The 19,011-nt window shown below is 37.8% G+C and overlaps 1 protein-coding gene across 1 annotated transcript in view; it reads right to left on the minus strand.

Annotated features, from left to right (window-relative positions):
* The window catches only part of LOC120532065 (atrial natriuretic peptide receptor 2-like), a 65,789-nt gene extending 47,172 nt beyond the window's left edge, over positions 1-18,617 (minus strand). The window contains exons 1-5 of the mRNA XM_039757973.1: positions 18,507-18,617; positions 17,818-17,920; positions 13,464-13,609; positions 11,000-11,072; positions 1,490-1,637 (exon numbers count right to left, since the gene is read on the minus strand). Of these exons, the coding sequence (XP_039613907.1) occupies positions 1,490-1,637; positions 11,000-11,072; positions 13,464-13,609; positions 17,818-17,920; positions 18,507-18,617 (581 nt within the window). The remainder of the gene's footprint in view (positions 1-1,489; positions 1,638-10,999; positions 11,073-13,463; positions 13,610-17,817; positions 17,921-18,506) is intronic.
* Positions 18,618-19,011: the final 394 nt, after the last annotated feature.

The raw sequence follows: 19,011 nt of genomic DNA on the forward strand, positions 1-19,011 counted from the left end.
AGTCGAAGGTATACACACATTGACTTCAAAACCTTGAAGTCCTTAAGGATGTTATTCATCACGAAATTGCCGCTATTCCCCTTGAAATGGCCGAACGAGTCATGTGAGCATTCAGAAATCGCCTTGAAGAGTTTAGCGCTAATGATGGCCACCAACTTGAAGACATCATTTTAAAAACACAGTGAAAAAGATCTATTTCTTGTACACTTTCTTGTGTTGTAATGAAATTTATTTTACCTTGTAGCGTTTTTGTAGAATACACATTTGAAATGTGGTACTTTTTTGTCTCACCCTGTATTTGTCTATGATGTCTGTTGGGAGTTTATTTTGCTTTGGCTTTTTGAAAGACTCAGTCTAGTGTTTTTATTGTTTATATTATCTCCTAAATGTTGTTTTTACTCTGTACAACGCTTGGTCAACCTTTAGTTGTTTTAAATGTGCTTATAAATAAAGTAAAGAAGATGAAAAAATTAATAGAAGCAGTTATTAAGGAAAAGATTGAGAGATACATAGTGATGGGGCCAATACTGAGGACCCCCATAACCTAAAACAAAGACCATCAACATCCACATTTATCACATATCTGATGTAATATATTTATTATAGAAAACATTCTTCTTTTTCTTCTTTCGGCTGCTCCTGTTAGGGGTTGCCACAAGCGGATCCGCATATTGATTTGGCAAAATTTTACATCGGATGCCCTTCCTGAGGTAACTCTCCCCATTTATCCAGGCTTGGGACCGGCTTGAAGAAACGCACTGGTCTGTGCATCCCCTGTGGCTGGGAGGTAGGCATAATTACAGGAGAACACAAAATCATTTTATAAATACACACAAAGCAACTCCTAGCTGCCTCTATCGGCCGCAGTAAAAATTCTCAGGCCTGTTTTAATCAGGTGGTGCCACCTGCCCATTTGCCACTCTATGGCTGCACTAACTATTGACCTTTGCTCCAACTAACTTCTAAACTCAAGGGGCAGCTGGAATGGAAAGGCCTTTGAACCCCATCCAGTGAATACGTAAGGGGTCAGAAACAAATTCTGAAAGGCCTGGAGCCATCAATCCAGACAGCCAACTGATGGTTACTATTGTCCCTGAACTCCTGAGATTTACTTTATACTAAGGGCCAGACACCCTTGGTGGCTTCCATACTGCCTGCTATCAATACTGTGAGCATGGTCACCACTTTTCATTTGGGGATGCTCAGTAGACAATTAATGTTTTGAGAGAATATTCAGTGTTTTTCCCAGCTCCCATGACATCTTTTTCGCATTGGTTCCCTAAGAAATGACTGCAATTCATGCTGCCCCTTGTTTGCGCACAATGCCATTTGAAGACATTTATCATTTATTAGTTTGACCTCCTATTTTCAAATATCCCTTTATTAACAGAGTGATTAAACAATTAAGCAGAAAAACATTTCTTGCTCTTGACATATTGTAGAAAGTATTTACTACTAAATAAAAATCGAAAGTCTTCTGACTCCTTACTAGACTCCAGTGTAGGTGAAATGCTGTCTTCGGGATGCATTGACAGTGCCTGTGCAGGAACTGAGAGCGGTGATGCAGCTGGCATTTGAGTCACTGTTGCCGTTTGGAACACTCACGATACTCCCGGTTGTGTTCCGTATTATGTGGTCTAAAAGAAAGGAAGAGGAACTGAAAGGCTTGGTGCACAATACAAAGATGAGAGAAATGCAGTGGAGTATAGACCTTCATTGCTAAAAAAGAAATTAAATGTAGGCAAGGCAGCTAATCTGCGGTGGAAATATTTAAAATCCAAAGTCGTGTCTTTGCACGGCTCTCAGAATGAAGGTGAATAACTTAGATTTTTGTCATTATTGTTTTATTTTTCACAGGAAACTTTTAACCATTATATTCTTGTGGCATATGTTTTGGACTTTAAGCTACAAGGCGTATATCCTTTAGGTGGACTGCTGTTTAAGCATTTAACCTAATTGGGCAATAAAGTACTGTACTGGCCGAAAAGGAGGAAACACTTGAGTAAATGATGGGTATTGACTTTTCAGAAAGCAGAACCTCCACATACAGATCTGCTTCCCAAGACACTTAAACAAGTGCATTTGTGCACATTCATCCTCATGCCTGTCATCTTGATAACCTGTGATTCTGGTTTGAAGTTGGGTATATGATGGTAAGCTTTGTTCAGCTTTGTCTATGACAAACACGGCTCAGGAAGTATGGGTTACTTGCCAGGGACTTGGACTTTAAAGCACAGAATTGCAGATTCAATCCTTATTTCTGATTCATTACGTGACCCCAAGAAGGATGTTTGACCTGTAAGCGCTCATTGTGAAGTATTACTTTATATTGCGGTCTGATAGGTCACTTTGATTTTTGGAGTCTACACACACATATCCACTGTAATAACAACTTGGCGATACGTCATAGATAATGTTGCCTGGCATGTAATTCTGTGGAGCTATATTATCAGCAATGGGTAATCAGCATTTAAAGCATATGATCTTAAATTTTGAGGTCTGTCTAATAAACTGCCATTAACACAATTTTGAAGTCTCATTTGTCTGCCTCACTCACCAATAGTTAATCCTAGTTGTGACTGTTGATGTTCCGGGTTCAAGGAGAGTGTGCCAGCTGCAGACACCTCTGGCATCGCAGTCTGCAACTGATAGCACTGCTGCCTGACAAGTACAGTGGGTTCATATCCCATACCCGGTTACTGTTCATGTTATCATATTCTACCCATGTCTGCATTGATTTTCTTCTGGGTGCTCCAGTTCTCCTCCCCAAAGACATGCACCCGAGGTTATTTAGAAATCTCAATGTGGTCCTATATGGATGTATGTATAGGTGGGCCCTGCAGTGTACTAGCAGCCAGTCCAGGGTTGTTTTCTGCCTTGGACCTAGTGTTGTCAGGATGGGCTCTACCACCCATGACCTTTAATTGGATAAAACAGATTTGAAAAGGTAATTGAGGTATGAATATACTAATTCATAAGATAGCAAATAAGTCCTTAGTGTACTTGTATATGCACAAAAATCTATGTGTCCATGTGACACCCTGTGTAGTGGGAATTAGGATCACCAGCCTACACTCTAGGTGTCTAGTATGTGGGACCGAGTGTGACCAGGATTATGATGTAAGACAGGGAGACACGGACACAAAAAGGGTTGGGTTTTTTTGAAAAATAAAGTGAGGCTTTATTTAGAGGTGCACTTACAGAAAACAAAAATAATGTCCTGAGCTCCACAGCTAACACGGTCTTGCGGAATCAACTTCGTCACACTGCCACCAAATACTCACAGAAAAATCCACAAGCTAATACACACGCTGTCTCTAGAGTTTCTCCACACTCAATGTATTCCTCGCATCCCCTTTATACCCTCTGATCTCCCATTTCAATTCAGATGCCTAAAATTTCCAGTAAGGCTCTGCTTCGCGATGACAAGTAATAAGTCTCAGGGACAGACCCTACAAAAGGTTGCCATTGATTTGAGGCAACATTGCTTTTCTCCTGGACAACTATATGTTGCATTCTCAAGAGTGAGCTCGCGCAGCTTCGTCATATTACAACCGGAGTGCTGAACTGACAACGTGCGATATAAAGAGAACTATAACAATCATAATAAACGAACAATAAAACAGTGGAGAACCCGTGGATTAAATAAAAAGGCAGCTTCCTTGGCGAAACAAGGGAAAAGGATGGCCTTATACACTCACCTAAAGGATTATTAGGAACACCTGTTCAATTTCTCAATTATCTAATCAACCAATCACATGGCTGTTGCTTCAATGCATTTAGGGGTGTGGTCCTGGTCAAGACAATCTCCTGATCTCCAAACTGAATGTCAGAATGGGAAAGAAAGGCGATTTAAGCAATTTTGAGCGTGGCATGGTTGTTGGTGCCAGACGGGCCGGTCTGAGTAGTTCACAATCTGCTCAGTTACTGGGATTTTCACGCACAATCATTTCTAGCGTTTACAAAGAATGGTGTAAAAAAGGAAAAACATCCAGTATGCAGCAGTCCTGTGGGCGAAAATGCCTTGTTGATGCTAGAGGTCAGAGGAGAATGGGCCGACTGATTCAAGCTGATAGAAGAGTAACTTTGACTGAAATAACCACTCGTTACAACCGAGGTATGCAGCAAAGCATTTGTGAAGCCACAACACGCACAACCTTGAGGCGGATGGGCTACAACAGCAGAAGACCCCACTGGGTACCACTCATCTCCACTACGAATAGGAAAAAGAGGCTACAATTTGCACAAGCTCACCAAAATTGGACAGTTGAAGACTGGAAAAATGTTGCCTGGTCTGATGAGTCTCGATTTCTGTTGAGACATTCAAATGGTAGAGTCAGAATTTGGCGTAAACAGAATGAGAACATGGATCCATCATGCCTTGTTACCACTGTGCAGGCTGGTGGTGGTGGTGTAATGGTGTGGGGGATGTTTTCTTGGCACACTTTAGGCCCCTTAGTGCCAATTGGACATCGTTTAAATTCCACGGCCTACCTGAGCATTGTTTCTGACCATGTCCATCCCTTCATGACCACCATGTACCCATCCTCTGATGGCTACTTCCAGCAGGATAATGCACCATGTCACAAAGCTCGAATCATTTCAAATTGGTTTCTTGAACATGACAATGAGTTCACTGTACTAAAATGGCCCCCACAGTCACCAGATCTCAACCCAATAGAGCATCTTTGGGATGTGGTGGAACAGGAGCTTCGTGCCCTGGATGTGCATCCCACAAATCTCCATCAACTTCAAGATGCTATCCTATCAATATGGGCCAACATTTCTAAAGAATGCTTTCAGCACAATTGTTGAATCAATGCCACGTAGAATTAAGGCAGTTCTGAAGGTGAAAGGGGGTCAAACACCGTATTAGTATGGTGTTCCTAATAATCCTTTAGGTGAGTGTATGTTGTTCATTTATAAAACAGTGGAGCTGTGTAAAGGCTGCTTCACAAAAAACCAGCAGAGTGCCTTAATATGAGCAGGCAGTCAGCTAAAGAAGGGAATCAATAAATATCTGTAATCGTAATAAACGAACAAAAAGTAGCGGAGAGGCCGTGGATTAAATAAAGGAAATGGGTACCTGAACAGTAAAGTCTCAAATAGCTACACAATAACTATAACAATCGTAATAAGCGAACAATAAAACAGTACAGAACCGCGAAGCAAGAAGAAAGGACGGCCTTATATGGCGTTCGTTTATAAAGCAGCGGAGAAGCTGTGTGAAGGCGGCTACACAAAAAAACAGCAGAGCGCCACACTCTGAATGTATTCCTCGCATCACCGTTATGATGAGAGATCCTTAACAGATAGTTATTGGTATATTTTCCCTCAGTTTAAAAAGGTTTTCTTTTTTTCTTAATAAAAATTTAAAAGCAGTACTTCGTCACTGTGAAGCGCGGGGGTTTTGCTATATACAGTACAGTATATATATATATGTAGATATGTATGTATATATATATTGTGGTGAATGGCCGGCCGTTTATCCTGGCCAAAACCCCAAGCCGCCAGGTGGAGCCCTCCTTGCAGTATGGAGGTCCCCAGAAGACCAGTAGGGCATCATGCACAATGTAGTTTTTATACGCAGCCCTGCTGGATGCCATGGGGGCCACTAGGAGATGCTGCAGGGAGGAATAACGGGTATCTTCCCTACCCCCCGGAAGCACACATGGACAAGGGGAATGACAGACTTCCGGGGTGAAGAAAAAGACTTGTACCTGGGGATTGGAACGCTTCCGGGTCAGGATATATAAAAAGACTACAGGAGCTCCCAGACTGCGAGCTGAGCTGGGTGGAAGGGTGGCAACGCATCTGGGAGTGGAGGAATTGTTTATTAGTGATTATTGTGATTGATTGATATAAGTATTGTGGTGGAGAGTATGCCTTGTGCACTGTGGCGGTTAATTAAAGTCGAATCTTGGACTTTTACCTGGTATCTGGAGTCGTGGACAGGGGTTCAAGGGAGCGAGAGCGCCCCCTATCTGTCACTATATATATATATATATCATATATATATATATATATATATATATATGTATATATATATATATATATATATGTATTGTGATGTATGGCCGGCTGTTCATCCCGGCCAATACCCCCACGCCGCCAGGTGGAGCCCTCCGTGCAGTATGGAGGTGCCTTGAAGACCAGCAGGGCATTATGGACATTGGAGTCTTTATTCACAGCCCTGCTGGATACCATGGCGGCCGCCAGGAGTCACTGCAGGGAGGCCAAGAGACTATTTGCCTTACGCCCAGGAAGTACGTCATAGTCACATGGACAAAGAGAACCATGTGCTTCCTGGGTGAAGAAAAAAGGATTTTTTATCTGACCCGGAAGTGTTCCAGGTCATATGGACAGAGAGGGTGAAACACTTCCGGGTCGAGGAATATAAAGGACTGTGGGAGATCCCAGACAGACGAGCTGAGTTGGGAGGCAGGGTGGCTAAGCGTCTAGGAATTTGGAGGATTGGTTATTGTGATTATTGTTTATTGAGAATTTTGGAGAGCTGTGTGCTTTGTGCACTTATTTATAATAATAAATCAATTATTTGGACTTTTATCTGGTGTCTGACGTGTGGTCTGAGGGTACAAGGGTGCGAGGAAAGCCCCAATCTGTCACAGTATATATATATATATATATATATATATGTGTGTGTGTGTGTGTGTGTGTGTGTGTGTGTGTGTGTATGTATGTATGTATGTGTGTATATATATATATATGTAGATATGTATATCTATGTGTGTATATATGTAGATAGATATGTATATATATGTAGATCTGTATATATATGTATATATATGTATCTGTGTGTATATATCTATACTAATTAAAGGCAAAGCCCTCACTGACTCACTCACTCATCACTAATTCTCCAACTTTCTGTGTGGGTAGAAGGCTGAAATTTGGCAGGCTAATTCCTAACAGCTTACTTACAAAAGTTGGGCAGGTTTCATTTTGAAATTCTACGTCTAATGGTCATAACTGGAAGCTATTTTTCTCCATATACTGTAATGGAGTTGAGCTCGAAAGCCGTGGGGGGCGGAGTTTTGTGTGACATCATCACGCCTCCCACGTAATCACGTGAACTGACTGTCAACACAGTACGTAGAAAACCAGGAAGAGCTCCAAAATGCACTGAAGAAAACATGCATTATATAATTCAGAAGGCAGCAAAACAATAAGAAGCGGTGAATGACATATACAACCATATTCATGAGTGCTGCTACTTCGGAAACAAAACACGGTGTAAACCTAAAGTTTAAATTAAGTTCCTAGACAGGCTGCGCTGCCGTTTTCATGCCCACGGGTAATGCGGGATACAAGTTTAATGAGAGGACGCAGGATATAAACAAGAGTTTTGATCACTTTGTAACTAAGTTAAAATTGCAGGCGAGGGGCTGTGCCTTTGCAAATTCCGAGAGACGGTGTTTGTGGGGGATTGACAGTTAAAGCGGGTGGGGGAGTCACGTCATCTCCCCTCCCATTCACCTAATTTCGTTCTGAGCTGCGCTCCGCAGCTAACGCAGTGTTACGACTTTGTGACGCTGCCACCAAATACTCACAGAAAAATCCACAAGTTAATACATATGCTTTTCGCTACAGTTTCTCCACACTGAATCCTCCAGGCATTACTTACAAAAGGTCACATTGACAATCGTGTTACGTTATTTTTAAAATGTTTCCTTTTCTTAGCACAAGCACAGCTGAGAAGCTTCGATGCATGTGCTCCATAACGCGTTAAAAAATCATGCATTTAATCACAAGCAAAGGGGAACTTCTCTCAATGCATGATTTCCTGGTACACCGATTACATTGATCAGCGCTTCCCGATTCATTTTACCCTTGCACCCCCTTGGTTTGAGAAGAAGTATGAAAAAAAATAAGGTTAACACAGAAAAACAGATCACCAATTGAAGCTTTATGAATAATCGATTCACCATCAATAATTGTTTTGGTAAAGCCATACTCAGTGTAATCCTGCTTCCATTTTATAATTTTTCCGCCACTAGCCATGATTAAATGAATGGTAAAAAAGTAAGAGCGAAGCGAGGGTGACTTATTCAGGCAGGCAGGCGACAGCTCAATAGCTCGAATTTGGATATAAGTAGGTTCTATTTAGTCGCCAGAAATATCTTTGTTAGGAATGGAAGTTGAATTTAGTCTTTAAATTTCTATGGTAAAGAAAAAGTTATGCAATGATGACTACATTTAACTATATAAAGTCAAAACTATATATAATGTCATTATCGAATATATAAAGTCAAAACTTGATTATATAAAGTCACTGTCTGAATATATAAAGTCAAAACTTTAATATATAAAGTCAGCGTTGGTATATATAAAGTCAATACTTGTTTCTGAATATATAAAGTCTTCTACCTACACGGGAATTTGGAGAATTAGTGACGTTGGAAAGTTCAATATGGCGGCCGACAGTGGCGTCATACCACTGAAATAAGTATGTACTTTGGTTTCGGTTAGCGCAGGGAAGCCGCCTACCAAATTTCGTGAAGATGGGGTCATGAATAAGAAAGTTCAACATGGCGGACGTTGTTGACCGTTATGACCGTTATGCGTAGAATTTCGAAATGAAACCTTTTGTAAGTAAGCTGTAAGGAATGAGCCGGCCAAATTTAAGCCTTCTACCTACACGAGAAGTTGGAGAATTAGTGATGAGTGAGTGAGTGAGTCAGTGAGGGCTTTGCCTTTTATTAGTATACATATACATACATGTGTACATACAGTATATACACACACATATACTATGGGGTGCCAAACAGGCAAATACATTGATTTTCTGAATATATAAAGTCGTCGTCAGAATATATAAAGTCAAAACTTGAATATATAAAGTCAGCGTCAGAATATATAAAGTCAGCGCTTGAATATAAAGTGAAAACTTGAATATATAAAGTCATTCCCGAATATATAAAGTCAAAACTTGAATACTTAAAGCCAGCGTCGGTATATATAAAGTCAAACTTGTTTCTGAATATATAAAGTCAAAAGTTGAATATATAAAGTCATCGCTGGAATATATAAACTCACTCTTGAATATATAAAGTCAAAGTCAAAATCTATTGATTGAAACGACTCTGAACTGAAGTAAATTAACAAAAATGTATTCAGAAAAATAAATTAAAAAAACACTGTTCGGTTAATGTTTTGAAAATGATGCATGTTCCCTGCCCACGATTGGTTCCTGCCTTGCGCCCAGTGTTGGCTGGGATTGGCTCCAGCAGACCCCCGTGACCCTGTGGTCGGATTCAACGGGTTGGGAAATGGATGGATATTCCAGCGCTGACTTTGTATATTCCGATGCTGACTTTATATATTTAAGTTTTGACTTTATATATACTAGCGCTGAGTTTATATATTCTGAAATATTCCAACGCTGTCTTTATATACTCAGGTTTTGACTTTATATATTTGGGAATGACTTTAGGCTATATATTCAAGTTTTGACTTTATATCTTCAGAAACAAGTTTTGACTTTATATATACCGACGCTGACTTTATATATTAAAGTTTTGACTTTATTTATTCCGACAGTGACTTTATATAATCAAGTTTTGACTTTATATATTCGGGAATGACTTTATATATACAAGTTTTGACTTTATATAGTTAAATGTAGTCATCATTGCCTAACTTTTTCTTTATCATAGAAATTTAAAGACTAAATTCAACTTCCATTCCTAACAAAGATATTTCTGGCGACTAAATAGAACCAACTTATATCCAAATTCGAGCTATTGAGCTGTCGCCTGCATGCCTGAATAAGTCACCCTCGCTTCGCTCTTACTTTTTTACCGTTCATTTAATCATGGCTAGTGGCGGAAAAATTATAAAATGGAAGCAGGATTACACTGAGTATGGCTTTACCAAAACAATTATTGACGGCGAATCGATTATTACCACAGTCCATAATCTCAATCCACATCCAACATGATCAATCATAATTTGGGCAAGTTTGCGGGGCGGTGAAAGGATGCTGAACCCTTTCAACCAGTGCTTGAAGTGGGCGGGTGCTCACCAGTCCACAGTACCGGATCCTCTTTTAGTGTCAACATAGTGTAACTGCACTTTTCCTTAGGGTACTGGTAAATACTGGGACCACTTTATGAATCTTAATGGAAGGAAACCAAAGCGCCCCAACTCTTTGATCGAATCTCACTGTAGAACCATACAAAGAGTACTGCCAGTAATTTCGGTTCCACTTCAAACTCTGCCTCCAACCCAAAAAGAAACGTGTATGACCATGAGAGGAACATGCCTGCTCCACACAGATGACACTCTAGCTAGGAAAGAGCTGTGGGTCTCGAGCAATGTGAAACAGCAGCACCAAGTCAACGAGAACAAAGACAGAAAATAACTGAGCCATCCGGCAGGACTATTTTACTTCACAAATTTAGATGAGATAAAGTGCAGCAACATGAATGAATGTAAAATGCAGCAATATATTTCAGAAAGCAGATGCTGATGTAGGTCACAATTAGGCAGAAGAATTTGAATTTTCATAGACAGAACTATGAACAACTTGCTTATAACTTAGTGTGCCCTAAAGAATTAATTCCTGCAACACAAAATACACAAAAATATCAAATGCTTAAAAAAAACTACTCTGAATATGTAAAACATTTTAAATACCTTCAGGCAGCTTAGTATTTACACTACGATACAAGCAATATATTACAAATAAATAGGACAAGTAGAAGATCAAATGGCTCTGCTTTGCCCTCCACATGATGACTGATGTTTTGTCACATTGAAAAATTTGTGTTCCAAATATTTATTACAAAACTACGCTGCCTTTGAAAATGAGATTTTTTTTTTTAAATATTCACTTTAGGACTCCATTCTGAATGTTTGGCTTGCTTTATCAGTTTTCAAGTTGTATATCACTGTACAAAATCAAGATTGTGTAATATTTCAGAGAAATTGCCTAAATATACTTAAAAAAAGAGAAAAGAAAAAAATGCTTACAGACCTTGCTTAATTTCACTAAAATCTATAATCCAGCTTTCATCCCAGAACAGCTTTTGTTTTTGATATTGGAACCACTGCAAATAAACACACAGTATAAAAAGAATTACAGTTTCAGTATTTAGAATAATTATTTTTACATTTATTAAGTGATCATTTTTTCACAAAATAATCAAGGCAACAAGACCAAAACATGCAACAAAATATTTCTAATTATTACATAAGAAAATTTTAGCCTAGTGCATACTACTACAATACAATAATATAGCAACGGATAATTCCTTATTTAAAATTCAGTTTAATGCCTGATGTACTTTATCTGAATGAGGAAAAATGTTTTTGGTTTGGCAGACACAGTACAACTAGGAGAAAGCTGACGTGTATGAAAAGACTCATGAGACTCGGAGTTAAAAGAAGACAACTCAAATGTCTGCCTGCTAAACAGAAAAACTTGAAGATTACACCGGATGACTTTGTCAACCAAGTGAATATAAACGAAGAAGAAGTGGAGACTGTAAAGACTTTGTTGTTTTGGACCAAAAGGTCCAAATGAAAGATTTCAGGTAAAAGAAATAAGATATTTGTTTGTAGAATATTTTACTGAATATTGAAGTGCAAGAATGTGACACTGACAACAAAATGTTTTTAAAAAAGATGCATCGTTGAATTAAATTGCACAAAATATGACATCATTATTCTTCAAGTGTGCATTACTTGTCTCAGAACTGAAATGTCTTTTTTATTAACCTATTACCGAATATAAAACTAACATGTTTGTATAGCATTGCTCCAGAATATCCATTAGGGCAAAGTTATCTTATTGTCACAAAATTTGTTTTTTAAATTACTTGCATTATTATTATTAAAATTAAAAGTACACATTCTAAAGTTTGCATCGACTGAAACAGCAATCACAGTTCACAGTAATCTCCAATATTTGACATATAGCAATGACACATAATAGCAATAAAAATATTCACTCATGTTACACATGCCATAGTTTTATGGTAAAGTAATAATATATTTGTAAAGCGACTCTTACTTAAAGGAATACTCCACACAAAAATGATATCTTATGTATGCTACTTACATTATATACTAGTTTGTGGTAGTGGATGAGAAAAATGTTAATCTCACATTTCAGTGAAGAAAGTAATAATTCTTTTTTTTCTTTAAATGTATATAGCACTTTTCTCACTACTCAAAGTGCTCAGCAATTGCAGGTTAAGGGCCTTGCTGAAGGGCCCAACAGAGCAGAGTCCCTTTTGGCGTTTACGGGACACGACAAACATTCTGATGGAATGGAACCCAATAGTGAAAAACTCATGTTGCATTATCCTCATGTGCCTCATCCATTCTTGTGCTCAAACATTAAAAATGTGTGTGTTTTTGGCTAAAATATTATTAATAGTTACTACCGAAAAAAAATGGTGTACAAAATATTAAGGAAAGATCCTTTCCACTATGATGTGAATTTTAAATTCAATTCAAAACCACGAGCTACGTGTTTTTCACATTGTTTGCCATTGTCCAGTAGTGGTTACTATTAGGCCCCTTTCAATCAGAACCTTTGTCACGCATTTTCTCTACTAAAATATAAGATTAAAAGATTTTCTTGACCACTGCAAACTAAATGGGGGTAAATAACATAAGAAATATCATTTTTAAGTGGAGTATTCTTTAAGTCTCTTTTATAGCAAGAGTTCCTAATTTAGCATTTTATGACTTTTTTACTATTGAAAAATGACAGAGCAACAATAATAATTATTGCTTCAAATGAATTTTTATTACTGATAATTCATCTGTCAGATATCTTCAAACTGGAAGACTCTCAGTGAAACCTGCAGACTATTAAGGTATTTGAATAAAAGTTCATAGCTGTGTATGTTAAATATTTATTTTTCTATGCATAGCCATCTCTCTCAGCTCCGTAATGATGGGGTTGAATCCCAGCCCAGTCACCCTATCCATGGAGTTCAAACACTCTCCACGTGCTTGCATGTATTTTTCCAACTGTACTCTGGTTTTCCTCAAGAAATGAAATTGAGCCTTTGTAGGTTTGTGCCCGAGTGTGCCAAGCAACTGAAGAGCCACATGGGAAAATCATCTTGGGTTGGTTCATGCCTAGTGTTCAATGCTGTCACAATACGTCTTGACCTTCTCAACCTTGCACTGGGTAAAGATGGTTCAGTTAAAAATGGAGAGACAGACATGAGCCATACAGTCCCTGTATGGAGTGAAAGATTAAAATAAAGTATCTACTATGTCTGATGAAGGCCACGACAAGAAAAACCGAAAAAGTGAGACTTTGTGTCTCTTTCTCAAAATAATAATAACTACACTTCTACTGATAATAGCACATTCATCCACTGACTGAACCTGCTTAAATCTAAGAATCATACAGTCTATTGCAACTCATCAATGTATGTTATGCAAACACCATCAAAATCAAATAAAAAAGAACTAACCACCACAGTGAGGATGAACCCAGCAAAAACAAACACCAGAGGAAAGCTGATGGCAGCCTTGATCGCCGGAGTCATTGGACATTCTCCACAGTCAGCTGGGCAGGTGGAACACATCTCTCCCTCATCACAAATGTCATCACCACATACTGTCAAGCAAAACAAGTGAACTGAACCAGGCTTTACATTTTCAAAAATCACCCAAATCATCCACTAAATTTTAAAATGTAGTACAAATAACCAATAGATGTTCAAAAGATGTAGAATCAAAAACACTTGAAAACTGAAAAAACTCTCTAGATAAAAGTACAAATTATCCAGTTTATGTACAAGATCTGCAAAGGTCACTGTGATAGCCTTTTTTAAAATATCTGGCAAATGCGGCAAAAAAAGTATCCTTGGACAACTGAAAACGGGTTGAGGAAAATAAGGTTGCACGCACTATAGATGTACAGTTTACATTTACACTGTTGATCTGAAATCTGGAAGTAGATCCTGCATGGACAACTGTAACATTTTCTGACTCTCTCAGCCTTTGTTTTTGAAATCTTGTGCAAGGTACTTAACCAATCTTTGTTGTATCTCTACAAAATATATGTATGCAACTGTAATATATACAGACCTCATGTCAGCCAAATATAAATTAATAATAATGAAATGTGTTGGTTGTTTATATTTTTGCAGGAACAACATAAGTTACTTTTTAGATCAGGGGTGCCCACACTTTTTCGGTTTGCGAGCTACTTTTAAAATGACCAGGTCGAAATGATCTACCTACATTAAAAATTATATATATATATATATATATATATATATATATATATATATATATATATATATATATATATATGTGTGTGTATGTATGTATGTATATATATATATTGTGTATATATATATATATATATATATATATACACAGAGTATAGTTTATACATAAAATATATGTTGTCGTACCTTGCATAACTAAATAACCTTTATGGCACAATAACAATTCAATATATTAATGGCCACTACAGTATTTGGATTCAATAATCTTCATGTGGGAAAAGCCTTGCATAAATAAGTAGAGCTGAATAATGCAGTCAAGGAGCTTTTTAATTCAGTCGAGTGAAAAATGACGGCTGTCCGATTAACTGCGATTTTAGTTCCCTCTCCTTTCTCTTTCTCAGATCGCATTTTGGAAGGACGTCAGTTTCGCAGTTTTTATGAACAGTTCGAAAGTGCCTTTCCACATTTTCCTTCTTTGGAATAGCAATGATAGATTGACAGATCACACAAACGCACTTCGATTGTGACATTGTGAGAAAAAAATCCTCTTCCAGTTCCACATCCAGCCCATACCCTCCCCAAACATTTTTTTTAAATCCTTTCTTTAGTCGATACAAATTGGAAGGCTAACTAGATCACAGCTGGAGTTTTGCAGTAGCTCACGTGTTTGATCGTGCGTGCGGGATGACCAGTGTGTTAGAAGAAAGGAGATCTCAGACTGGCCGCCCTGTATGTCAATCAAGTGGCAAATGCCATAGGGAGGATATACAGTATGATAGACTAACGTTTAAAAAAAATGTTTTTTTGAATGCAACGCGATCTGTCTGCATTACCTTTGCGATCTATCACGATCGACGCATTGGGCACTCCTGTTCTAGATACAGTAAGTCTTACATTCTGTATAGAACCATACCATGACATTCTTAGACCTGCCCAATTCAAGACAGGGATGTAGTGAGCCAGAAAAACAAACAAAAAAATTGAACGTGTAGAAATATATGCATATTAGGTTGCCAGGGGTTAGATACCTCAGTGCTAACACTGTGCCGTCATACTGCCCTTTTTGTTTTTAAGTATATTATTAAAGGAATATTCCACCCAAAATGTTTTTTTATATATGACGTGCCCCAAATTGTAATCTCATATTTTTACGGAGAAGGGAATAAAAAAATATGATATAATATAAGCCAATGGTGACCAATGCTGTACCAGGGCAAAATGATGTGACAAATACCCATGGAAAAAAAAGAAAAAATCTCACGTTACTCATGTCACAATCTATATGTCAATCATCCAATTGTATGCTCACAACATGCCAAATACATGCATCTTTTGGTAAAATATTGTTAAATAGATACTTCAGGAAAAAATCAGTGCACATCATAAAAAGGAAATGTAATTTGGACATAATTTTATATTAACATATTAAGAAAATATAATTTTTAGGTGAATCAATCCTTTAAAAAGTTGGCACACAACAGATCATGGCTATCAAAGTTAACTTTAGCCAAGACAACATTCACAACTGCAGTTGTTCAAATGGACTTTAAGGATTTTACATAGCCATAAGACCTGTTTCAATATATCTTGCTCAGATCAGATACCACCGTCACTGTTTACCTATGGAGCAAAAAGAAGGAAAAGATGTAAGAAGGAAACAATCACTCAGAGCCAGTGAGCATCCAAACTGTCAAATATGGTTCAGCATGTTCAGTTAATTGAGACAAACAGTGATAAATGCCAGCCCAAGTCTAAAAACATTTTGGTCCGTCTGTGAATTCAACATTTTAGGTAAATTTTAGGACATTTTTTCTCCATTGTTGTGTGGTATCTCAGTCATGATTTTTCTCTTCTACTGAGATAGGATGGCTTCCTGAAATTGTAGTGTAAGTTTTCAAAATAGTTTTTTTCTTTAAACAGTAACATCCCATTGGCTTTACTCCTGAAAGAATTGTTAGTTTAAGAATGACTATGTATCCAAGAGTGCCTGATGAATACAGCAAGCTTGTATTTCAATGAGGTCTCAGCAGGAGATAGATTTGTGACCCAGCGACAACATTGTTCACAGAGTATTTATCTGGATACTTCGAGTTGATAAAAATGTGTGTGATGTACAATTATGAGTTGAGTCTTTTGTACAAAATAAGACTATACTTTATAAGAGTTTGACCACCATATTGTACATATTTCAATTTTTGGTTTCCAAAAGAAAGAGCTTAAAAAAAGATGTTGGCCACCTCCAGTGCTTAACCACCTATACAAGTCTCATACTGAACCAGTAATCTTGGGGTTTAAAGTCCAAACTCATAGTCACAACACCTGTCCAAATTAAATTAAGAGTAAATTAAAGAATATTAAAATAATCTAAAAGTGCATCTGTAACAGAAACGAGTGATTATAGCTCACCATTAATACCTTAACAGAAATTTGTTTAGTAATATTTAAAAGGAGCTATATAAAATATAAATTGTTTATCTGATTAAAATGTATCTTGTTGTTGAAAAGTCATCCATCATTGAGCCCTCCTAGGTTTACGGATGCCCGTGTCCATCCTCGTCTCATAAGATGCCAATCCATCTCAGGGCACACTTAGCTCATAAGGGTTAAATTTAGAGAAACTCTAAGACATCCTAGTAATGCAAGAGCAAAACCTACATAGACATGTTGGAAACATCCAAACTTCATGACAGTGACTGGATCAGGATTCATACCAAAGCTTCTGAAGCCGAGAGTCAGCAAACTGACTACTGAGCTACCATACTGTGTCAGTTACAAATCTTGATCTTTTCTTTTGGACACCACTGCCAAAACTAGAAAAATCAATTTGTAATAGAAGACTGCCCCTGCCAGTTTTGGGATCAGAGATGTCTTTTAGTAGATGATACACTACGTTTGCAATTCTTCTAGTAAGCCCCATTTCCCTTCACTTGGTACGATAAATAGCTCTAAAATCTCACAAGCAGTTCAACCTTCCAGAGTGTCATCGTCTTGTTTTTACTTTGGTGCTAATAAAATATTTTTTTTCTTCAGGGACATCAATCTTGAGGGCAGATCATATCACCCACATAAGCCCCTACTCTGTCACCGTATTTGTGCAACTGTCTCTCCGGTAGATCACTGCCTGTTCTTAAAAAACTTACACCTAAGCCCCTGGCAACCCTCCCTCCAGGTAAACTCTCCTTCAAAATGCGAATTTCTGCCAGGACAAAAACTGCATAAGTGTTACCTACTGAATGAACCACGTGACAGCTGACAGCACCACAACACATCAATGAGGTATCATTTTAACAAAGAGGCACTGTGTTTGTCATTAGCCCCAAATTTCTGGATGTAAATCTCAGTCTGAGCTCTCTCTTTGTCGAGGCTGCACGTTCCTAGAATGGGCAAGTTAGTTTGAATGGTGACTCTAAACTGGACGTGCGTGCTCTGAGATGGACTGACACATTGCTCAGGGTTAGTTTCTGTTTGATTGTGTTCAATAGAATCCGCCTCTCCAAAAGGTAAATTCAGAAAATGAATTCAATGGATTACTTTCAAATGATGAGAGAAAGAGACAAAGAGACAAAGGAAATGTAAGACTTTAAACTACCTATAGCTGGTAGCACACTCGTCTTAGCTTCAAGAGCAGCTTGCATTTTTCCAACCCTGATGTGGGCAATAAGAGAGGTCACCCCTATGTGAAACAGTAGCACCTACAGTAAAATGGAAAAAATGCAGATTTTGAATATTATTTATACTGTAATCAAGGTCAAGGTTTTTTCTTTTTTCTTCTTTGATACTGACCTGTTATAGCAGCATTTTACACTACAACATGCCATTAACATCTATATTTACAGACTAGCTGTGCTACCTCCCTAAAGCAGGTTGAAATCTAAGTGATCACTGGTAACGTTTGCAGTTCACCATTTACTGGAATGTTTTTTGTAATCAATGTTGTAATGAAATGCATTGTGTTTGTCATTCCAACAGAAGGTGTATCACAGACATTTGTAGTAATACAATGCACCCCATTTTCATTCCAACAGATGGCGCATAACAAACATTAGACCTGCTTTTACAAATCCCTACCAAATGGCATATAACAGAGCCTTAGCAACTAGCTGGCACCCAGATCCTTATTAAGACGGATAAGTAGTACAATATTTTCCAACTAAAAATATTTGTTGTTTTTCTTTTTCCCTAATTTGTTAGCTCTTTTTTGTTTTCCTCTATCAAATCTGGTTGATTTTCTATTTTGTCTTGTTATATGTTAAAAACAATTACTTCTTAAAAGTATACCTTTGCAGTCCAGTTAGTCTGAGTCATCCTTCCTGCAGTTGAAACAGTGTGTGTAAAAATACGACCATCATGAGGAATCCAGGGGCCACATATTCCTCCCTTGACCTGCATAATTAAGACCACAGGATAAAAGCACTAAATTATTTTACTGTAGGGAAAGTGTTCACATAGAGTTACCTATTCCTTAAGAGCAAAAAAAAAAAAAAAGGAAAAAAAACTATGCTTTCAATCATATTTAAATATTCATTATATGTTCTACTCTGTCCTGTAGGTGTAATCTGGGAAGTTTAAAGGTGATGTGTTCAGCCCCTGTAATAATATCACAGCAAAAATATTTTGTTGATTTTAAAAGGCTTTCATTTAAGCAAAATGTTGTTTAAACTTACTGAATCTCTCCTTGTTCATTTGTTAAGAGTCTTCCCGTACATTTCACAGAGCTGATTAAGCTTCAAAGTGCCTATCCTTGCTTAACAAGTTCAGGTTTGAACACTGAACAACGACAACA

This window comes from Polypterus senegalus, chromosome 7, assembly GCF_016835505.1.
Source record: "Polypterus senegalus isolate Bchr_013 chromosome 7, ASM1683550v1, whole genome shotgun sequence".
Lineage (NCBI taxonomy): Eukaryota > Metazoa > Chordata > Cladistia > Polypteriformes > Polypteridae > Polypterus > Polypterus senegalus.